Source organism: Cupressus sempervirens, chromosome 7 (genome assembly GCF_028749045.1).
Source record: "Cupressus sempervirens isolate cs-2001-9-10 chromosome 7, ASM2874904v1, whole genome shotgun sequence".
Taxonomy (NCBI): Eukaryota; Viridiplantae; Streptophyta; class Pinopsida; order Cupressales; family Cupressaceae; genus Cupressus; species Cupressus sempervirens.
Window position 1 is genome coordinate 359,387,144 of NC_143124.1, and position 25,225 is coordinate 359,412,368.

Below are 25,225 nucleotides of genomic sequence, written 5' to 3' on the forward strand. Positions count from 1 at the left end.
TGCTTGACATGATTGAGTCTAAAACTAAAGGCATATGTTTCTTTTGTACTAGTTTTCATTGTTTGTTTGCTTGCTTTCTCGTTTTTCTTCTTTTGAAAGAAATTGCAAGTTTTATCCCAAGAACTTGAGCACGTTTCACTTCACTCCACCTTCCACCTTTTCATGGAAGTGAATCGTTTCATTTCATATTCGCCATTACATGCCAAGGCACATTGCATCCATTACTTTCATATGCAATTACATTTCAAGAGCAATTACATGTAATTCCATTTTCCATGTCATGACACAGTGCATCTCATTCTCCATCTGCACTTACATGTAATCTCACCCTCCATCTGCACTTACATGTAGTCTCATTCTTCTTTCCCACTTACATGTAATTCCATCCTCCATCCATATTTACATGCAATCTCATCCTTCATATGTGTTTACTTGTAATCTCATTCTTTGAACCTCATTGCATGTTTGCATCAAGTCATGATTGCATGTAAATTACTTTACATGTGATTGTATCTTGAGAACCCGATTTTGGTAAAGGTTACTGTTTAAAACACCAAAGTCATCATTTGCACACGTCCATATGCATCTTAATTTTCATTTTGGGCCATACCCACAAAAACCCATCATTGCTCACACACCATCCATCTTCATAAGTCCCATTTTAGCCCTTTGCATGTACTTTCCATATCACATCCAATTCATTACATATGTTCCATGAGATCTAATCAATACTTTGCATATATTGTTCCTTAGATATCCGTTTTGCCAATATTCTCATGGAGTTAGAATCCATATCTTCCAATGATGGATTCAATGCCATTGAAACTTTCATGTTGCAGCAAGTCAAGATATGCCAAAATTTCTATAAAGAGTGAAGACATCCAGTAAAGAAGGCATGTTTCAAATCAAAGAAGTTGTAATTCATTTGGTCTTCATTTTCCCAATGGTTGTCTAAGAACCTGAGTTTGTGTGAGAATGCACTAAGCACTTTGCTTTCAAAAAAAAGAAGTTAAAAATGTTGGTGGAAAGTTGTTCCGTGTTTACATCCGGACATCGTCAAGGTCTTCAAAGTGTCAAAGATTCCAGAATGTGCCAATCTACAAAAGAGAATTCACGACAACTTGAGCATATCAAGTTTTCAAATGACAACGGACAATTCATAAAGAAAGTCAGAGGCTATCAAAAGATGCAACACCATGGATATCAAGGTGAATGTAGTGGCATGAAATACAAGAACTCTTGATCCTGTTATCATCCTGGATTGCATCACCAAGTACAAGGCCCTTCAGAACAATCCCTAGGATTGTTTCATTTCTCTTCCATCTTTCTGTTTCTTCTTCTTTCATGTTTGTAATTGAAAAGGATGTATTACATGAAAATGTGTAATTACATGTAATAAGACTTATGTGTAATGATATGTAATCCAATAATTTCTCTTATTAGTTAGACCGTGTCAAAGTTGGTTGATTTGCTCCCACTTTTTCCTCCATATTTTTCTCAACTCATTTACCCATATAAGGAGTGCCTCCCTCATTGGAAAAATCATGTTTTGTTGTATGCAAGAAAGCTCTATCACACTTATGCAAGCATAACTTTGATTGTGCAACATGAATGTGGGAGAAAAGTGAATAAAAGAAGCAATTGAATTTGAAGCTTTGACTAGAAGCAATTGTGATAGAGTAAATTAGAAACTTTGACTGTAATTTGTGCCTATTGTCTTTGATTCATGTTATTATTGTGTGATCCATAATAGATCGTAGTGAGTTAAGAAGCAATTGGAGCCGACGCTTTGACTGGGAGTGGTTGTGGTAATATATAAACTGCAAGCTTTAATTGTAGCTTGTCTTACCATCTCAAATTCACAAAAGATAGTTACAATTTCCCTACTCTGAAAGTCTTTGTGCCCCAATGGTAAAGATTTTTCTTATAAATTAAACAAACAGGGCTTAGAACCAAACTGGTACACTTTCAATCAGCCTTTGAGTTGTTGGTTTATCATTATCACCGTTTACAACTTTAGATAGAAGTGTAGTTCGAGGTTTTATCTTGCCCACTCCGTGGGTAAGTGGATTCTTTCCTGAAAGCTAAGAGGAAAGAATATTGGTAACACCCTTTACAAAATCTCTCAACTTCTTGCTTACCTTGAGTTGATCTTAGGAACAGTGAGAAGGGGGAATCTTCCCTTTAATGTAGGAGAGACTTTGTCTCACACGATATGGCTGTTCTACCTATTTTGTGACTAGATTTTCACAAAACTGTCGGTTGCAAAATATCCACCCAACACGTAGAAATCTTTCTTAGCTTTTTGTGTATAAGCTTCATACTTTTGGCTCTAACAAATGATGTTATACAAATAAAATCCCTCGTATGACTGATGAATTGTGCTCGTGCATTGTTACTACTTCATATCATATGATACAAACCTCTTTCATTGTATTGCGCTGATCCCTATGGTAACTCATACCATTTGATGGCTTTAACCCTATATGATAGTGATTTCTCCATCCCTGGACCTATACGACTTCTCCTTTGGCATGTACAACTCTTCTTTTGATTTGCACTACTATGTTGCACCCATGTGACTTCTAACTGTTGTCTTGTATTTACACACATGCCTATTGAAAATGAAGACCCCACTTTTTTGTTCAAAAGTGTAGTGGTTTGTCTAGTTTAGTCTTAGTATGACAACACTTGAAGTCTTAGAGTTGACAAGTTAAGAAGTTTGGGCAAGGAAGAGGTGTAAGTAACTCCTAGTTTGTAAGTCAAGATCCTTAAGTAGGTTGGGAATGTTAATGATCAAGTCATAATAAAAAAACTTAGTAGAATTTCAATTCCATTTAGTGGTTTGTCCAATTAACCATGATATTTCTGACCTACAAGTTGGAGTTGCAAAAGTGAATTTCTAAGGTTTGGCCTTCGTTTGATCAAATTTCCTCCAAGTGAAGATCATGTTTTGGGGAGAAATTCCTAAGACTTGCCTAAATTCCGATAAGTTTTGTGAAGTTGTCCTAAGGCAGGTTTGATTTCCAACCTACAATGGTAGCTGTTTGAACACAAGTTATGAAGGTCCGATCCACTTCCAAGGGAAATTCCTAACAAGTGTTGAGTTTTTGACCTGATTGAGAAGACATTCTTGACATTGACAAATTTCAACCCAACTTGTGTGACTTTATCCTAACAATGTGACTAGGGGATTCCCAAACACACATGAACTTCCAATCTAGATGAGCAAACTTGTGCAAACACTTGTCCGATTTCCAATTTTTTTTTTGAAGATATCCTAACACAGTTCGAATATCTAAACTCTAAAGTGTGAAAATTCTAGCACATGGCAGATCTCTGAGCACCTTCCTTGCATTTGTCTGAACAAGTAGGGAATTTCCGACTTACACCTTGAAGGTTGTATTGTCTTTCATTTTGTCATCACAAAATGGAGGCAACACTACGAAACTTTTCCAATTAAGTTTCATATTTCTCTAAGGTAACTCACTATTTGATTAGCAAAGATTGATCAATCAGTTATTCCCAATCCATATAGCGAGTCTTTTTACTGAAGGCTCTCATCAAGTGCTTTGTGTTTTTTCAGTTTGTTAGCCTATACTTGATTTTGAGGCCTTCAAATTCCCTTTGTGTTTTTGAGTACTTGTTTGAATTGTTTTAGTCTTTTTTGTTTCCTTCAATCTCTTTCTTTTGATCATACCTTCGATTTGAGATATCTTGGGGGCTTAATCAGAGTTGTGAGTCAAAAGCTATTAGGGCCCGTTTGGTTGCTGGAATATAATTGGAGAATTGGCATCCAGAATCATGGATTTGGGATTCTGGAACTTGAAATCTCGATTATGATTTTGAGAATTTGATTGGGGTCATTTGGTTCAACAAGAGTTTATTGTGAGAATACACATTTCCTTTGTTTGGTTGTGGATTTGTAAAATCAGAATACCAAGCTCCCCCTTCTTAGCATGTCTATAGAACCCAAACCGAAGCTATAATCTGATACGGTGATATAGGAAACATAAGCACTAGATCTAAGCCTCCCCATTACTGCCCAAGATCAGAAGAAAAAGCACATGAGAAACAATCCATTCTTGTTGATGGGGAGTACAAACTTTTCAAGTCAGGACCCCTAGACTCAAGATAACTCACCTGACTAATGCTGCCATAGAGACCAATGAAAAATGTGGAAAAACAACTTTCACCCAAGACAAGAAGACATAGAAGAAGCGTCAAAAAAGAGCGGGAGTAAATATGTTTAAAAATGCATGCTTTCGACTTCTTGTGCGGAAATAGGAAGAGACTATTAATTCCATCGGTATCAGTTCAGATTTACTGAAAATGTGTGCTTTATGCTGATTATGTCACCTAGATTCACTTCCCTTTTGTAGTTTTCCTCAAGCAGATCAACAGCACAAGTGTCAGAGGCAAAAAAACAAGGACTCCATTGTTGAATCGTTCCATGACTAGGGGTCAAAATCCATGGGGATCACAAACAACTACAAGCTTGTCCTCAGTGAGAAACATGAGTGAATAAGCCTTTTCCAACCGTTCGCATGCATCCACAATCTTGTAAATGAAGGGCTTGGCCATGGACGTGGCGATCGGGTGAAGAATGACTCCTGTGTTCGAATAAGTGCTATCTTCCAATGCCGCCTGAAAGAGCTTGAAGTTCACCAGATTTACATTGCGAGGGAAACAAAATAGGTCAGGCAGACCTCAAAAAAAAATTCATTTCAATTATTGTGTAATGCTCGTTTTGACCAAATTAGAATTAAAATGAGAATTAAAGCAATTCCACTTATTTAGATAGAAGACCAAATCCGAGGTTTTGGGGGTAAATGAGCATACCAAATTCTAATTTTTTTCAATTCCAATTGTAATTTTACGGACCCAAACAGCGGATTAGAAATTTTTTAGAATTCCAAATGCCAATTCCATTCTAATTCCGCAACCAAACGGACCCTTAAGGATTAAGAGCCCCAAAAGTGTGGTTTGCAACTTCCATTACATATTTGAAATCTTGACCTTACATTTTAATGTTGAGTTGCACTTTTTTGAGATATATGACTTAAAATCACTTTATGTTATATTTTTAAGTTACTTTTTGACTTTAAATTTATAACTCAAGTGATTTTAGTTATTATAGTGCACTTTATGTTATATTTTGATGTTGAGTTACTTTTTAATTCATCACTAGAGTGACTTTGTCACCTTATAGTCTATTTTGATGTTGAGATTTACCTCAATGTTTTAATTTAAAACATTTAAGTGAAATATCACTTTTTGAACATATTTACACATGATATGTAAAATATATTGGTGTAAATATGCATTTGACTCCTTTAAATGAAATTTTCTTAAGAAAATCAAATAGACATGTTCTAAATAGAAAGTTTTAAGTGATGCAAGTCAATTACATGTTATTTTCAAATGAAATAATGTAATTGCTCCTCCAAACCACATTTTTGGCTTGCAAACTGCTATTTTCTCATCAAAACAATTACTTGAGTGGTTTCACTTGCATTTTAAAACAAGTAAATGAATCCCCAAACCCCAATTTTGGTCTTTACATGTAAATTGCAAATATGGAATGCCTTCTCGTAACCCTGATTTTCCAAAGGATGAAATTTGCATGTAAATGCAAGTCATTAAAACATGCAATGACTCCCATAAACCTGATTTGGTCTAGGCACCCAAATGAATGCATATGCATTACATGCAAAAGGTTTTCGAAACCCGATTTTACTCTCCAAGCAGGTTTCATGCACTAACATTGCATATTTTAAATATGTGTTTGACTTCTCAAACCACGATTTTGGTCTCTTAAGCAAAAAACACCCATATAGAAGGCATTTTGAACCACTTTTTAAGGCACAGGCATTCAAATGCATTGCTTGTTAACTAGCAAAAAATAGTTAGTAGACTCTAAGGGAAAAATGAGAAATAAGAAAATACTCAAAAAGTACTTCTATTTTCTGTATTAGATATAGAGTATCCCAAAAAATATACACTAAGTGTTCACAATATGACTACTATCAAAACTGTATCCTCAAAAAGTAATTTTTTGGAAAATGTAATGTCTATATGGGAGAAACAATTGTAGGATTTTTTTTTGTAAAATGTGCCCGAGCTCTGACATTCAATAGATTTTGATCATAAAAATACAAAATGCACCCTAGCAATTGTAGAGACCTGCTCAAAATTGGAATTTTTTTTGCATGCCTCACCTGCATTTTGTCTCACTACGATTTTGTTGATTTTGAGAAAAAAATGATGAGTTATGTCTGTGAAACTTGACTTTTCTTGGCCACACTAATAAAAAACTGAAAAATACCTGTGGTTTATTGATATTCTTGGTTGCTTGTGACTGATAAGGTAATGAAAAACCTTCAAATATTAGAAATGTTTGATGCAATATTGAAATCCATTTCTCTAAAAAATTTATACTTTTATAAATGCAACTGTAGTCAGTGCTCATGATTTTTCAACCGGTCTCTGTGAACTTTCCCTTTGCCTTTCAACCTCCTTGCTTCCTCACCTTATTCAAATTTTATAAGTTCAGTAAAAATAAAAAATGGAATTAGAGAAAATGGCATGCTTACATAGATTGAGTGTTAGACATTATAGTATTGACGATTCTCCAAAAATAGAAAGTAGCTATATACTAAATATAGTTGGAAGTTTCAACAAGTTGAATACAATCACTTCTTAAAGACTAGTGTATGCATTTAATTTATGATAATCTTGAATTAATATTATTCTTATAGCCTAGCCTTGGACAAAATTTCCGGTTTTCATATAACATATTTTATAGTTTGAGCTTTGTGTTCAACTATCAATTCAAGCATTAATTACTCTTGGATTTAGAGATCAAAAAACAAACTTCCTTCAGTCCCTTATAGATTGGAGGAGAAAATCCTTTTGGTTTCTTGAGAGCATTCTTATCCAAAAGTTGTATCTATGTTGAAGTTTTGTTTTTCAACAAGTATGTGTAGGTGGTGCAACAACATATTGTGGTTATAGATTTGATTCATTTGCTTGTTGTCTATTTGAGATATTTTGGCGAATTTGAATTTTAAATCTAGGCTCCAACATATTTGTGTTAAGTTATATTGTTGAATTAATTTATTGCCGCTTCTTTTTGATATTGTGTTATAATTAACATAAAATAAGTAAAATCATTATTCACTCATAGTATGCTTTCATCTTTGCCCTCACAGGATATTGGTCATAAAAAATGTTTAAATAATAATATATATTCACTATATGCTCTCACCTTGCCATCATGGGATCTTGGTGATTAAAAAACAGTTAATATTTTATATTCAAATTTGTTTTTGTCATTATAGAAGATCTATTGATGATGATTTTAAATTGACAAAGGTAGAAATCTAAACATAAATTAACACTACGAAGTTATGAAATTTTTGTTTCTGTTCATACTAGATTACTTGCACAAATTTGCATAAAATCTTCGTTGGAATTTTTTTTAAGTTTCACATGTTCAGCTATGATTCTAGCTGTTTTGCCAATGCTGCAACCATTTATTGTTTGCTAATATTCATACAAAATGCACGGACAATTTTTTTTAGAACATGTCATAATTGCTAGTGTATACAGCCACAACTAATTTTAGTTTTTCAAAAAAAATTTGCTAAGGACCAGAATTCATTGTCTTATGTAGTTGCCTCATTGCTATAGTTATACCATGTTTTATTTTGTTCAGTGTGGTGCTACATACCTAAGTTCTAGAAGTTGATAAAATACTTAAAGCTAAATAATGTTTAGTCTTGTGTATGTATTTTTGAAATACCCAGATCTTTAAAAACTGACTTGTCTTTGATTGTGTAGGCATTGAATCGTTTTCAAAATTGGGAGACTCAATTTACTTTCAGGAAAGAGACAAATATTCCACTTTATACATTATCCAGTTTATATCAAGTACCCTGAATTGGGATATAGCAGGACTAACTATTAAACAAACAGTGAATTCATTGTCTTCGTGGGATCCATACCTCCATATTTCATTGGAGTTCTTCACAATAAAGGTAGTCTATAACTTCATAGTTTACTACAATGTTAACTTGACATTAGCTATTACGCTACTTGGGAAGTTAAAAGCATCAAAGTACAAGAAAGGGAAGAACAACTTTGTAAATTCAGTCAACTGCCCTGTTGCATTTGAAAATAATTTACTGACTTCTATGTTTGTAACTATTTTCTTTCTTTAATATTTTGATTCAACTATTATAAAAAATAAAGCATCTTAAAGATTGAATCTGTTCTAGCACATTACACGAGGTTTTCTTTCAATGAAATGAACATATAAATTAAGAGAAAACAGCAGGCAATAATTAGACAGAATTCTAATTTTCTTTGGAAGTTGTACTAATAGATCAAATTATTTAGATAGAAATTTTTAATGTCAATTTCTATAATGTACTGAAAAATTAAACCCCTATTTAAAATTATTTTTTGTTTTCATGTTGAGATTATTAAAGGAATCAGAAGGAAATAACACAGAATCTACTGTGAAAATACGAATTCCATTTTGGACACTCTTGAATGGCGCTGAGGCCACCTTAAATGACGAGAAGTTAACATTGTTGGGACCAGGTACTAAGTTGGTTCTTAGCTGGATTTGCTTCATCATTCTGTACATTTCTATTTCTTTCTCATTAACTGTAAGCTATTTTCATCTTCAATTTTAATGCTCCAATTCCAGTGGTAAAAAGAGGAGAGAGATGCTAAGATTGACTCTCTATAGTTTGCTTCTCTACCATTTCAAAAAGCTTGATTTCTTATACTTTAATTCTAGCACATTTACAGCCCTTTTATTTAACAATAGGTTTTCCTGTGTTAGAGTATCTGATTACTTCCCCACTTGGATTTAAGCAGACTCCATTTTTTTGCATAAAAATTAATGAACCTTCTATGCATGTATATGGATAAATGTTTTGGTACACTATATACTAGCATGTTTTTGGGATGCACTCAATTCCATCCAAAATGTATTTGTGTCACATATTGAGCTTGGACTAATGTCCACCACAGTAGAGATATGCCCAATTAGCTACACTGAAATTTTTTTGTTTATGTGTTTGCATTAATTAATTAATATGTCATCTCATATTCCTTAATTATGTAGTCAATGGATCATAGCATAACTATTTGACATAATTTACTCAATTACACAATTTCTATTATTGCATATGATCTGATTATTTTGTTATTTGATTGCATCTTAACCATTTACATTTGCAATAAATTTTATAGAGGCATTAAAACAATTAACCAATTTCCATATCTTTGGCTCTTGTTTTAACTTATTGCTTTCTAGGAACAATTGTGTGTTTTTGGAGCTTATACTTGTTTATGAGTTTCATACTTTGTTGTTCAAAATGTGGGATGTGAGAATAAGTTATAGATTCACGGCTTCCTGTTCTTCAACTAGTAACGATGTTGAGCTTGCGTTGCTTGTTAACTTGTTCTTGGCAAGAAACCTAGCAGACCTATCTTTGTCGAATCCAACAAACATCTTGCCTAACATACCTGAAAGTCATGTTGAATCCAACAAACATCTTGCCTAACAAACCTGAAAGTCATTCCCCTCATGTTTCTCATGATGAGGATGACCCTTCAAACAAAATGTCTCACAAGGAATTCACAAAGCTTAACAAGGAACCGACAGGTCTTGATACAAGATGATGCACATTGTATGGGTGTTTAATGTAGCTTAACTCACATAGTGGATATGAATATAGCTAGTTGCACAAATTTGCATGGATATACCGCTTCTACAAGCCAAGTTCAGATACTACTGCCTATGCCTACAATGGTGCCCATTTTTCCTATATGCACATCCTTTATTATGCCTACTGCCACACAAAATTGTAATGCCATTTATGTTAGTAATGGATCCAATCCTATCAATCAATATACTCTATGCACTATCTTCAACTGATCTCTCTTTTGTTTCTCAAATATTCATCTACCATCTCCATCGCCAACTTACCATGATGTTCCACTGTAGAGCCATAATAAAACATTAGTTTATTAAGCATGATTAAGAATAGTTAATAGAAGGTTTGGGTAGTTAAGGTGGCAAGGGGATGAGTCAGTTGGTCTCCATAACCAACCGAGGATCTATTTAAGGACTATTGAACATGAAAGATGTCTCATAACAAACTAGAGAATGTAGTAATGAGACAGCTATTCCTATAGGAAGTACTAATCACAAACAGTGATGAGGAAAAGGAAGATGTATCAAGGGAGGATCAAGTAATACAAGAGTTGTTAGAAGCGTGGGAAGTCTTTGTGGACCATTTTATACAAAAGGAAGCCCAAGAGATAGTGGTCCCTAAGAGTGTGGCACAAGATGAACTTTTTGTTCCACCAGTTGTGTATGATCTCCTTGGTCAGATACCCTGGATACTAGCAAGAAACTTAGTATGACCAGAAGTGGAATGGACTGAAGTAAAATGAGAGCAACGAAGGCAACGTGTACTCTGGTAATTTGTAGAGAGAAGCCTATGGGAAAACCAAGGGAGGGATAGTTCAAGACATAGAACACCTACAGAACAAAACAATTATTGCCCCTAATTCCAAACAAAGACCCAACGTGAGTACAAGAAGAAGAAATTGAGGGGGAAGGAGTCGTATGGCGGTCCTCACGGATTAGGGAGCAGGAGGAAAGGCATCTCCATGTCAAAGGTCTTGATGATCTATCAAATGTACCAAATCAAGTAGAAGAAAACCTGATAAGATGAATAGAAAACTTGGTAATTTTGGAAGAACTTGAAACAAGGGGTGGGTGGATAGATCCAAAGGCACCTGTACATAGAAGACCACCCAATCCAGGAAGGGAACTCTAGTAAAAAAGAAGCACAAGAGGAGAAAAAGTAATGGGACCTGGGGCAAGCACTCAAGGAGTAACTCAATTGGGTATGAACAATCATGGGAAGAGTGGGAGACCAAGATGGCCAGAACAACAAACAAACAAAAACTTCCAAGATTTACAGGAAAAGGATCAGATGATCTGATACGACAATGTAAAACTTGTGTAGCAATACGACAAGCAAGTGGGGAGAATGACGAGGACGAGTGGTTAAAGGCATTTCTGGCTACCCTAAAGGGGTTTGATTGGTAGATGAAGGTGGAGGTTGGAAAGGAAACAACATGGAAAGATCTTTGAGCAGCTTTTGAAGAAGAATTTGGACTCTTATGAGATGACAATAAGATAGTAACAAAAATATATAATACCACACAGTGGAAGAATGAATCTATACGAGCCTATAGTAGGAGGATGAAATAAATAATTGGCGAATTAGAAAATAAACCAGCAAACAGATTGATAAAAGATGATTTATCAAAGCATTAATGGCATCCCTACGCAGAAAGATGAAAGGAATACCACCATCATCCTTCGGGGATGCCTGCACTTGTGCCATGGATAATGAGAGTGAAAGTAAAACCTCAAAAGAGAGGAGGCATGGAAGTGATAGCAAGAGTTCGGAAGGAAACTAGAATGTATCTAAAAGAATCCAGGCATTACAAAGGGACATGATGAGGATGATTAAAGACATGACCGCGAGTAAGGAGAGTACGAAGGAAGCAAAGGAATTATGATGTACCGACTGTGTAAAGATGAAAGGAATACCACCATCATCCTTCGGGGATGCCTGCACTTGTGCCATGGATATTGAAAGTGAAAGTAAAACCTCAAAAGAGAGGAGGCATGGAAGTGATAGCAAGAGTTCGGAAGGAAACAAGAACGTATCTAAAACAATCCAAGCATTATGAAGGGACATGATGAGGATGATGAAAAACATGACCGTGAGTAAGGAGAGTACAAAGGAAGCACAGGAATTATGATGCACTGACTGTGAGAAATGACACATCAAAACCACTTTCCCAAGAAAGGTGTTCTGTGATATATGCAAGGTATTAGGACATTCTATAAGGAATGTCCTTAAAATCTAAAGCTCAAATAGCTTAGGCATTTTTCACACAAGATGAACAATCCACACCACCATCCACATCCCCAAGGAACAAAAATATGGAGGCATCACAAGGAGGGCATTGGAACAACTGGCAGAGTAATAACAATAGCATAACAATACACCCAAGAGTCACATCCAATATGATAGCAGGGGACACCTTATGTTCCAATGCAAAAGATGTAATGAATGGGACCATTTCGCTCGTGACGAATGGTGTGCACCTAGTACCCATGAGGATGCCAACGAGTACCCACGAGGATGCAGACAGTCCCAGACAAAAGAGCAAGAACATGCTTGAGATTTCAGAACCAAGGAGGGAAGTCGTAGCCAGGAAACTCACATACCTTGATGCGAGTGTCAAGGAAGAGAGGTTTATTGAAGCTAGGAAAGACATGTAGGATGAAAAACTTAAGAAATGTTGAGAGGGGGACTGGGTGAATCAGTATTTCAAAAATTTAAAAGTAAATGCAACCGAGGGAACACAAAGGAAACAAAGACACATGGATTTATCTCGTGGAAACCCTTTTTGGGTAAAAACCACAGTATCACTAATCACTACAAATGTGGGCTCCATCCCAAGTTATCCAAGGCTTCTACCTTCTCAACAAAAAGCAAGCTTCAACCTAATCAAACTAAGGCAACTATCTCTAAAGGCCACAACCTCTAGCCAGTTGATGAAGCAACAGTATTACACCCAATTTAAATCTTGTTTTATCATAAAGTAATAAAACATTGTAGACAAGAATGCAGATGTAACAACACAACTGTTCTCACATATATGCGTTCACAAGTGTAGCATATGAACTTCTTGTATCAGACCTCACCACACAAATGATGTGTTCTTCACACCATTGTAATGTAATGTCCCCTTTTTAGCATTTATAGCATGATGTTGTCGTTAGCCTATTTCCCCACGGTCCCGTAGGCTAACCAGGACATTGAAGGGACTTAGAGGCCATTTGGCCTAGATAGTTTCAGTTGCAGGTCTTTTTGATGGGTTTTGAGGCAACTTTGGGCATACTTACTATTTATAGTAAGTCATCTTGGACATGGTCGGACATCCAATGGCAGCAGTATGTCGATGGTAATTGTTTAAAATCGACAAAAAGACTTGTTTACTGTTGCTAAGATTTGTTATGCATTGATAAAGCTATTTTATAAAGTTAAATTTAAATATTTAAATTTATTAATGTATAGACTATAGTTTGTGGGAAATATTTAAATTAAAAGAGTCCCATTTATTTTATAACACATTGGAGACATAAGTTACATAAAGGGAGTGATGTTTTATCCCACATTGAGAAAACGAAGGATTGAGCTCTTGTGAGAACACTATAAAAGAAATGGAAGAGCTTCTTTTTAGTATGCTTGGAAATATCAAAGAAGTTGGGTAATATTCTGGAGATTATATCTCAGTAGTTTGAAGGACGAAATCCATTCAAGCTGGAAATCTTGACACCATTGAAAGATATGGTCTTGAGATTTAACACAGTAACAGCAAGTTCCTGTCGTGCGGTACTGTAGCAGCGAGTTACTATAGCAGCAAGTTACTGTAGCAGTCGGAATTACTGTAGCAGCAAGTTACTGTAGCAATTGGAATCACTGTAGCAGGGAGTTACTGTAGCAGTCTGAATCACTGTAGCAGCGAGTTACTGTAGCAGTCCAAAATCACTGTAGCGTGGTATTGTAGCAGCAAGTTACTGTCACAGTCCGGATTACTGTAGCTGCAAGTTACTGTAGCAATTTCAAATCTATTAACACTACTATAACCGCAATGGGTATGGACCATCATTGAACTTTATAGTTGATATAATGCGTTGAGTTTAATGAGAAGATATGTTTGTTCTGGTAGTTGTAATTTCTTGATAATCTGAAACAAGAAATAAATGAATGGTCATTGTTATTAGTTGCATATGGTTCTGTGTTGCCTCCTATTTGCATCTCATATGAAACACAAAAAAATCTTGAGAAACCATTGATCAACATCAAGCTGAAAACTATAAGAAATTTAGTTGCAAGACAATTGTTTGACGAAATTACAAGAAGAAATAGACATTAAAAATAATAGAACAAGGCAGGTTGTTACAGTGGTATCAGATCTTGTTTACCTGCCATCCTAGTGGGTACAAACACAATGAACAGGTGGTGATATGACAGATTGGAGTGTTCAACCTTTAACTCATCACTATAATTTAAGAAGAACCAGGGCTCGTCTAAACACAGGACAAGAGGAATAGGGAAATCTAGAGGATCATATTGATACGGGTGAACAAGTTATTGGCAATATGGGAGACAGGAATGCTCGGGATCCCGAAGAGGAAAGATTCTTACAGTTATTAGAGACCTTGGCACAGGGACAGCGATTAGCAGAATAGAGGGCACAGGAACAAAATCAAAGATTGGAGCTTATGATGCAGATGATGGCCCGTCAAATGGGGTTGAATGCTAACATAGGTGGAGGAAATAATCAGAATGGTAACAATCAGAATGGGAATAATCAGGATGGGACACATAATGGAGGTGAACAAGTTGGGAACAATTTCGATCATGCACCCCAGCAAGCTAGGACAGTGAGTTCGAGGCCCATGATTCCCACATTTCCTCCTAGAGCTCCAGAGCAGCCCGTACCAGAGCCCCAAATCATTGATATACAGGACCAGTTGAGGAGAGATTGGAAAGCCGGAGGTCCAGATTTTACTGCTGCAATTACCTTTAGGGAGTATATGGATGTGCGAATGAAACATATGCCACGTGGACATGACAGGAACCAGAGCTATGAGCTACGAAAGAAAGTAGGGAAACTTCAGTTACCATATTATGATGGCTCGGGGAAGTCTACAGCAAGAGCTTGGGTTCAAAGGCTTGACACATACTTTCAAATGAACCCTATGCCTGAGGAAGAAGCTATTAAGTATGCAGCAATTCACCTAGATGGGTTAGCACACGAGTGGTGGCATCATGGTATGGTCACTATGGGTCATGCACACATTACCGCATATGTGAAGTTTACAGAGAGACTAATTGAATGTTTTGATAGGAAGGATCCAGAACTCCATTTCAAGGAGTTAGCTCAGCTTAAACAGTGGGGATCATTGGAAATATACATTTCAGAGTTTCAGAAACTTGTAGTGTTAGTAATAGATGTATCTAAACGGAGGATACTGGTTCTATTTATGGATGGGTTAGCTGATCCATTGAAGGTGGATTAAAGCTCTCAAATCTCCCACTTTGCAGGAAGCCATTAAGAAAGCTCATGACATGGATTCCTCTTCAGCTTCTAAAAATAAATTCCAGGCAAAGAGTTTCCCTTCGAGGAAAGATAAGGACAGTAAACCTTTTCATAGAGAGGCTCAACCACCTAAGGAGGAAAGTAAGAGGTTGGACAATGAGACACTTAATGATCTCATGAAGAAGAAGCTTTGATTTCATTGCAGCGAGCCTTGGGATTTGTCACATAAGTGTCCATTGAAAGCAAAAGCTAAGCAAATGGAGTACTTTTCAGCCGAAGAGTCAATGGATGGAGATTCAAAGCAGTCATCAGAATCAGATGGAGATGATAATTCTTCACATGAGGAAGCAGGCAATGATAGCACGATAGCTCAATTGTCCAGTATACAGGAGGCCGTCACTTTAAGAGTTAGGGGAACTTTGGATGGACAAAGATTTGTGGCACTCATTGATATAGGGGCAACACATAACTTCATTGATGAGAAGTTTGTGTCACGCAGAGGGCTACATACAGAAGAGCATAGGGGATTTAAGGTGATGATTGCCGATGGCTTCAAAATCGAGTGTACCAAGAAAATCTCCAACTTGCAGCTTCGTTTGGGAGATTATGACATGTTGGGAGATTTCTTTGTTGTCAACATTGGTGATCAGGATATGGTGTTTGGGATGAATTGGATGAAATCTCTGGAAGAGTTTACATTTAACCTCCAAAAAATGGAAATGAGGTTTGAGGCAAATGGTAAGAAGATAGTGCTCAGAGGTTTGTCAAATGGGAGACTTTGAGTGGTGTCACTCAAGCGGATGCCCAGTTTCTTCAGACACGACCAGGTGCAATGGACAGCAAAGTTCAGAGTAATGCCTGAGGTGACAGAGCAGCATAAACAGGAGTATCCACCTGATGTACAAAAAATAATAACCAAACATACTAAGGTGTTTGGTGAGATACCTCCAGGGAGAACCCCAGATAGGGGAATCGAGCATGTTATTGAGTTAGAGTAAGGGGCTAAGCCAGTCATCATCACACCTTACCGCCATCCAAAAAGATATAAGGATGAAATAGAAAAGGCAATCAAGGAGTTGATTGACATGGGGCACATACGGTCAAGCAAGAGTCCTTTCACTTCTTTAGTAGTATTGGTGAAGAAGAAGGATGGTATAATGAGGATGTGCATTGATTATAGGGAGCTAAACAAAAAGACAATCAAGAACCGATACCCTATTCCACACATTGATGAGCTTATTGATGAATTGCACGGTGCATGCTACTTCTCTAAGATTGATTTGAGATCCGGCTACCACCAAATACGGGTTAGAGAGGTGGATGTGGAGAAGACAGCTTTTAGATGCCACTATGGACATTTTGAGTTCTTAGTCATGCCCTTTGAGTTGACTAATGCCCCCAACACTTTCCAGTCCTGTATGAATAGAGTTACTGTAGCAATTTCAGATCTATTAACACTGCTATAACCGCAATGGGTATGGACCATCATTGAACTTTATGGTTGATATAATGCGTTGAGTTTAATGAGAAGATATGTTTGTTATGGTAGTTGTAATTTCTTGATAATCTGAAACAAGAAATAAATGAATGTTCATTGTTATTAGTTGCATATGGTTCTATGTTGCCTCCTACTTGCATCTCATATGAAACACAAAAAAATCTTGAGAAACCATTGATCAACATCAAGCTGAAAACTATAGGAAATTTAGTTTCAAGACAATTGTTTGACTAAATTACAGGAAGAAATAGACATTAAAAATAATAGAACAAGGTAGGTTGTTACAGTGGTATCTGCTGTAATATCTAGGGCATATTATTAGTGCAAGAAGTGTTCGGGTTGACCCAGACAAGATCAGGGCCATTCTGGATTGGCCACCGCCGAGGAACACTTCACAACTCAAGGGATTTCTTGGGCTTTGCAGGTTCTACCGCAGATTTGTGAAGGGATTTTCATAGATAGCAGCACCACTTATAGATTTGACACAGAGCGACAGTTTCAAGTGGTCAGAGAAGGCTCAAGATTGCTTTGACAGGTTCAAGGCGCTAATGAGTACATGTCTTGTTTTAGCCATTCCAGATTTCACTAGGCCTTTTGAGTTGCAGTGTGATTCCTTGGGAGAGGGCGTAGCAGCTGTCCTCATACAGGACAAACATCCCATCGCATATGAGAGCAGGAAATTACGAGGTGTTGAGAGAACTTATAGCATCTATGACAAAGAAATGCTAGCAATCATGCACGCGCTAGCTAAGTTCAGGCAATACTTAGCAAGGAGCCGATTAATAGTAAAAACAGATCATAACAGCTTGAAACATTTCCTTGGACAGAAGGATCTTAATGACAGGCAACAGAAATGGGTGAGTAAGTTACAGGCCTATGATTTTGACATAGTCTATGTCAAAGGGAAGAACAATATTGTCGCAGATGCTTTATCCAGAAGGCCTCATTTGCTTGCTGTTGGGATAGTCATGGATGATTAGAGAGAGTTGATCTTAGCAGAGTATGCCAAGGATAGTTGGGCATCTAGTGTTATTGAAGGAGCTATTCAGGATAGTTGATAAATTGTTGTAAATGATTTGATCATTTACAAGGGAAGGATTTATTTGGTACCCGGGTCTGCCATGAAGCAAAAGATCTTGAGAGCATTTCATGATTCACCATTAGCAGGACATACAGGATTTTTTAAGACATATCGGCAGGTGAGAGAGCGCTTCACTTGGAAGGGGCTTAAGTCAGAAGTGCTACAGTTCGTTAGGGAGTGCCCAGTGTGTCAACAGAACAAACAGAAACATTCCTTTCCAAGCGGTTTACTATAGCCCCTACCTATACCAGAGAAGAAGTGGGATAGCATTTGCATGGATTTCATCACAGGCCTTCCAAAAGTACAGGGTCAGGATTGTATTTTTGTTGTGGTAGACAGATTGACGAAATTTTCACATTTCTTTGCGATTTCGTCCACATATTCAGCAGTATAGGCAGTAGAGCTATTCTTTCGAGAGGTATTTAGATTACATGGAATGCCACATAATATAGTCAGCGACAGGGATAGTAGGTTTATGAGCCACTTTTGGCAGGAATTGTTCAGGTTGTGTGGAACAAAGCTAACTTCAAGTACCAGTTACCACCCCCAAACTGATGAGCGGACAGAGATAATGAATAAATGGGTTGAGGGGTACCTTCGAAACTACATTGCAAGAGAGTAGAAAGCTTGGGTGAAGTGGCTACATCTAGGGGAGTACTACTATAATACCTCTTTCCATATGTCTATTCAAATGTCCCCTTTCATGGCACTGTACGGGTATGATGCTCCTAATTTTCTGGATTTGTTATTTGGGGACAGTAGGGTGCCTAAGGCCAAGGATATATTGTAGGGGTGTCAGGACATTATGTGATCCTTGAAGGAAAATTTGCAAAAGGCACAAAATCAGCAGAAGCAATATGCTGATCAGCATAGGGTTGAGAAGTCTTTCAAGGTAGGAGACATGGTGTACCTCATGTTAGAGCCGTATAGACAGTCCTCTCTCAAGAAGAGTGGAGCAGAGAAATTGAAACCATGCTACTATGGACCATTCAAAGTAATCAGGAGAGTGGGCGAAGTAGCTTACGAGTTGGAGTTGCCTGCAGACAGTAATGTGCATAATGTGTTCCATGTGTCACACCTTAAGAAGGCATTGGGCCACAATGTGGTGCCTTCAGTAGTATTTCCACCTCTTGATGATGAGGGGAAGCTTATCTTGGTTCCCGAGGCTATACTTGACTCCAGGGAGAGGGTGCTTCGCAGGCGGATCATCAAGGAGTACTTGGTCAAGTGGAGGAATCTACTAGTGGAGGATGCTACTTGGGAAAATGAGCAGATATTACAACATCCAGAGTTGAAATTTTTTGAGGACAAGCAATTTTGGGAAGGGCGGACTGTAATATCCCCTTTTTAGCATTTATAGCATGATGTTGTCATTAGCCTATTTCCCCACAGTCCCGTAGGCTAACCAGGACATTGAAGGGACTTAGAGGCCATTTGGCCTAGATAGTTTCAATTGTAGGTCTTTCTGATGGGTTTTGAGGAAACTTTGGGTATACTTACTATTTATAGTAAGTCATCTTGGATATGGTCGGACATCCAGTGGCAGGGGTATGTCGATGGTAATTGTTTAAAATCGACAAGAAGACTTGTTCACCATTGATAAGATTTGTTATGCATTGATAAAGCTATTTTATAAAGTTAAATTTAAATATTTAACTTTATTAATGTATAGACTATAGCTTGTGGGAAATATTTAAATTAAAAGAGTCCCATTTATTTTATAACACATTGGAGACATAAGTTACATAAAGGGAGTGATGTTTTATCCCACATTGAGAAAACGAAGGATTGAGCTCTTGTGAGAACACTATAAAAGAAATGGAAGAGGTTCTTTTTAGTATGCTTGGAAATATCAAAGAAGTTGGGTAATTTTCTGGAGATTATATCTCAGTAGTTTGAAGGACGAAATCTCTTCAAGCTGGAAATCTTGACGCCATTGAAAGATATGGTCTTGAGATTTAACACGGTAACAGCAAGTTCCTGTCGCACGGTACTGTAGCAACGAGTTACTGTAGCAGTAAGAATTACTGTAGCAGCGAGTTACTGTAGCAGTCAGAATCATTGTAGCAGTCCGAATCACTGTAGTGCAGTACTGTAGCAGCGGGTTACTGTAGCAGTCCGAAATCACTGTAGTGTGGTACTGTAGCAGCAAGTTACTATCGCAGTCCGGATCACTGTAGCTGTAAGTTACTGTAGCAATTTCAAATCTATTAACACTGCTGTAACTGCAATGGGTATGGACCATCATTGAACTTTATAGTTGATATAATACGTTGAGTTTAATGAGAAGATATGTTTGTTATGGTAGTTGTAATTTCCTGATAATCTGAAACAAGAAATAAATGAATGGTCATTGTTACTAGTTGCATATGGTTCTATGTTGCCTCCTATTTGCATCTCATATGAAACACAAAAAAATCTTGAGAAACCATTGATCAACATCAAGCTGAAAACTATAAGAAATTTAGTTGCAAGACAATTGTTTGATGAAATTACAAGAAGAAATAGACATTAAAAATAACAGAACAAGGCAGGTTGTTACATGTAATAGACCTCCTTCCTCCTTGAAAATATGCCTATCCCATCAATTGTGTAATCCCTTGTTTACACCCTATATTCAACTCCGCTAAGCAACTGACATCACTTTAGAACAAATCCCCAAAAATTTCTGGTCTTCGGTCCATAAAAAACTGTTAATGTTTTAGCATCAGTAGAAGTAAAATGATGCTTATCTGATTTGTGTTTATGTTTTAGGTAAACTATTATTGTTGATATATATATATATATATATATATATATATATATATATATATATATATATATATATATATATATATATATATATATATATATATATATATATATATATATATATATATATATATATGTTTGGATTAATATATACTTGCAGCATAATCATTGACAAATAAATAATATAAATCAGTAGTGTGATCAACGTCTTAAGGCAGTCTCCTTTTCTATCGGCACATTATGTATCAGGTGCTTTGTTAAGATTGGGATTACCTTAGTCATTAGCCATGCCACTGAAGAGGCATGACTCTTCGTGGCCAAAGGCCACTTAGAGTTATGACTCTATAGTGGTCATGACTTTCCCTCCCTATATAAAAGGTAAGGCAGATTATTGAGGAATGTGATTAATACACGGCATCACAAGACCCAACGATCTACAAGTAATACATTGCTATTATTTCAATATATTTTCCTTGAATCTAACTTGTAGTAGCATACAACATACAGATCACATTCAACATACAGTTGATATTTTCAGCGAATCACAAAAGGGAGAAACTGAACCCGATCAATAAGAGATCAGCATTATTTGAAGACATACTCTGCTCTTCTATAGTACAAGTAAGAGTATCTACTGTTATTGTATTTATTATAATTGTTTTATCTATTAGAGATCCATAAACTTAACAAAAACTTGTACTCATCCTGTACACCCCTGTCCATGTTCTTCTGTCACTTATAAAAAAACAATGATCTGCACTTCAAAAATCTCTCAAGACTCCTCTTCTAGGGGCCTTCATCCCATTTGCTCTTCAAACAGTTAGATTTTTGAGTCATTATTATCATTGATTATCAGTAACAAGTTTAGGACAGAAGAATTCATCATGTGACCAATGTCCAATCGCTAGCATTCATTTTCGAGAATAATTGATGCTTCTCCAAATAGCTTCACCTAACGTGCAGACGAGAATGTAGCAGTGTGTATCTAGATAATCATCACTTTCGGCATCTAGTATGCAAAGGTCCGAGCACAATAGATAGAAACACTAGCAAACATGAAAATTCGAGGAACAAATTGTCAAGGAACCCAGGCATCTACGGAACCATTTCCCATGGACTAAGCCCATGGACGAAACATGTGCCCACTGACAACCTCATACTCCCTCGAATGAAGCACTTGCCTATGGACAACCATTGTCCTATGGAGACACAAGAAAACGACCATTTTCTCGTGGACTACCATTCTCCCATGGAGACACAGGTAGACGACCATTTTCCCATTGACTACCATTCTCCCATGGAGACATAAGTGGATGACCATTTTCCTGTGGAGACACATGCAGACGACCATTTTCTCGTGGACTACCATTATCTTAGTGAAGACACAAGCGGACGACCATCTTCCCATGGACTACCATTCTCCCGTGGAGACAAGTCACTTGGCAAAGAAGAAAATGAAAAATACTAACAATCTCCCCCTATTTTTCCTTGATGGTAACCCATATTAATACAACAATATTTCTGAAACTGAGTTAATGGAAACCATATTAATACCACAATATTCCTAAATCTGAGTTGTCCTAAAGCTGAACATACAACTCCCCCTACAAGTAAACGACATAACTCCCCCTTTGACATCAATGACCATGAGATATAGCAATGAAACTCTCCTCCTGAACATATGCCATTTAATAAGGCAGAAGAACACTGAGCTTGTTTCGAAGACACTCAAAGCGCTCTCGGGATAACGGTTTTGTAGAAATGTTAGCTACTTGTTCCTTTGAACAAACATATTCGATATTGACCATGTTGTTAGCAACTTGCTCTTTTAGATAGTGATACTTAATAGGAATGTGTTTGGTGCAGGAGTGAATAATAGGACATTAGAGATAATCAATGGCACTCATATTATCACAATATATGTAGATGGGATTATAAAATTGAATTTTGTAATCAATCAAGGTGTTTTGCATCCAAATTACCTGAATGCAACATGAAACTGCTGCAATATGCGATTCAGCAGTATATAAGGAAATGCAAGACCATTTCTTGCTGAGCCATAAAACCAAATAGTTGCTTGGAAAGAAAACACAGCCACTTGTGCTCTTCTTGTCATCCATTGAGCCACCCCAGTCTGCATTTGTATAGGCATTGACCTGTAGAATGTTTGGTTAACAAAGGGAGATGCATCATCCTTACTTCGTTTGAATCCAGTTTCCACAGGAGTGCTGACTGGATTGCAATCCTCCACTTTAAATCTTTAGGCAATCCTCTAACATATTTTACTTGTGAAATAAAAATGCTATCAGCTGTTTGCCTAATTTGCAGCCCAAGAGAATAAGAAAACTCCCCTATTATAGACATTTCAAATTGACTTTTCATGCAATCAACAAACTCCTTGTTCATTTTGAGGCTAGTAATACCAAAAATCAGATCAACATAAACAACAACTATAAGCATACTGTTACCTTCTTAACATACAGGTTGCTATCCAGATATCCCTTTTTGAAACCTTGCTGCTGTAGATAATTATCCAATTTGTCATACCAAGCTGAGCTAAGGGCTTGTTTTAAACCATAGAGTGCCTTCCTCAGCTTGCATACATAGTCCAGATTATTAGCTAACATAAAACCTTCCGGCTGTTCGACATAAACTTCATCATTTAAATCACCATTTAGGAAAGAAGATTTGACATCCATTTGAAAACTTTAAAACCTTTGAAAGATGCAAAAACTAGAAACATTCTAATGGCTTCCATTCTAGCTATGGTTGCAAAGGTCTCACCGAAATCAACACCTTCAACTAGTGAATATCCTTTGCAAACCAAGCGTGCCTTATTTCTTATCATTTTACCTTCTTCATTTACCTTATTATGAGATATGCATTTTGTTCCTTTTATATTCTTCTCCTTGGGTCTAGGCACAAGCTCCCAAGTTTTGCTTTTGTGAATTTGCTCCAACTCTTCATGGCTGTTATCCAATTCTCATCCTCGGCTGCATCTTCATAGCACTTAGGCTCATACAAAGACATTAATGAAAAATCATCACTCTTGAAGTAATTTATATCTCTTCTAGTAGCTCTTGATCTCCTTTCAGCTATTACTTTATCTATGGGATGATTATTTTGAACAAACTTAGAAGGAGTTTTAAAAGAAGAGGAATCATCAATTTCACCTTGAGTATCATGCTTCAAATGCCCATGTGAGGTTTCAGCTTCATCATGTGAAGAACTTTCACTTCCACTTGCTGATTGAGTATTTTCTTTGGCATTTTCACCATTTTGCTTGCTATTCCAGCTTGTATGTGTCGAGATGAAGAAGTTACAGCAGTGCAGGTCTGAGCTTTTTCTTCACTATGACTATCCACATTCTCACTAGAAATGTTAGTGACTTAATGAATTTTAACATTAGCACTTTCAACAATTTTATGTAACCTTTTGTTGTAATATTTAAACTCCTCACTATAATAACCCCAACTAGTTATAACTTCGTTGAACACAAAATCTTCTCTAATTCACTTGTTTGACATTTCGTCAAACACTTTGCAAGCAAGAGATATACTGCATATCTAAATTCTGATTGCTTTCTAAATGTGAAACTTTAATAAATATGCTCAAAACATATAACAATGAAGATACAAATGTTTTTGTATAACATTGATTAGAAATAAGAAAATATGCATCTACATCAATAAGACATCAGGCAAACAAATTCTAATATATGTTACATGCCAAAATTTTGACCTAATTTTAAACTTGTTCATAACTGTTGGATTAACGGATTATTCTTTCATGATCATGTGAAATAGGTAGTTATTTATATACGTTGTATTAACTGTTAATGAAGATGGTCGTTAACCAATAACTATTATTAGATGATTAGCAGTTGCTTGATTTAAAATAATGATTATTATGTTTTTATGAATTATTATAGAATTATTATTATGCCAGAAAGTATTTTTATGGCTGATTGCAGGAGAAGATGAGGGGGGAAGCATTGCTAAATGGGATCATTCTAATGGGATGTTTGCTTAGTTCGATCATCAGGATCGACAGGTATGAACTTAAATTTCTTTGGAAAGGATGCAACGACTTGATCACAGGATACATTTTTGGGACCCACATGAGCTATTAAGAAAATATAAAATAATCTAATTTAAAATACAAAACATACCTCAAAGGATTTTTAATTGATCTTCATCATATTATTATAATAAATATTTACATATGTACATATAACTATAAAAATGAAATGACAACAATGAATTATAATAACATAATTTAATGTCACCCTATTGATATACTTACATGGACGTATATAAGTATATATTATAATAACAATTGAAATTATAATCCTTCCAACTTTATCTTCCAACCTTTTAATCTTTTCTCTCCTTTTCTTTGTTTTTAATCGAATTAACACTTGAAAATTCAAATTGACACAATCTTTTAAAAAACTGGTGGAAGCCAAGAAGTTGTGGCATGGTTCTTATTTGAAAGCCGTGAGATGGGTCGGGATCTTTCATTACTCACTCAACCACATATCTTATTATCTTTGCCACCTTTAGCACCTAGTTACACCCATTTCCAAGAGTTGGAAATCCTTTCTTTTACCAATTTAATCATCCATTACAAGCAACAGTCTTGCCGAATACACCCAGTCTTTGAGGATT

The 25,225-nt window shown here is 36.4% G+C and overlaps 1 protein-coding gene across 4 annotated transcripts in view; it reads left to right on the forward strand.

Annotated features, from left to right (window-relative positions):
• The window catches only part of LOC149546957 (uncharacterized), a 212,349-nt gene that overhangs the window by 119,876 nt on the left and 67,248 nt on the right, over nt 1–25,225 (forward strand). For all 4 annotated transcript variants that reach the window (XM_089791453.1, XM_089791450.1, XM_089791452.1 and 1 more), the window contains exons 10-11: nt 7,846–8,042; nt 8,496–8,610. In XM_089791453.1, coding sequence (XP_089647579.1) covers nt 7,846–8,042; nt 8,496–8,610 — 312 coding nt within the window. The remainder of the gene's footprint in view (nt 1–7,845; nt 8,043–8,495; nt 8,611–25,225) is intronic.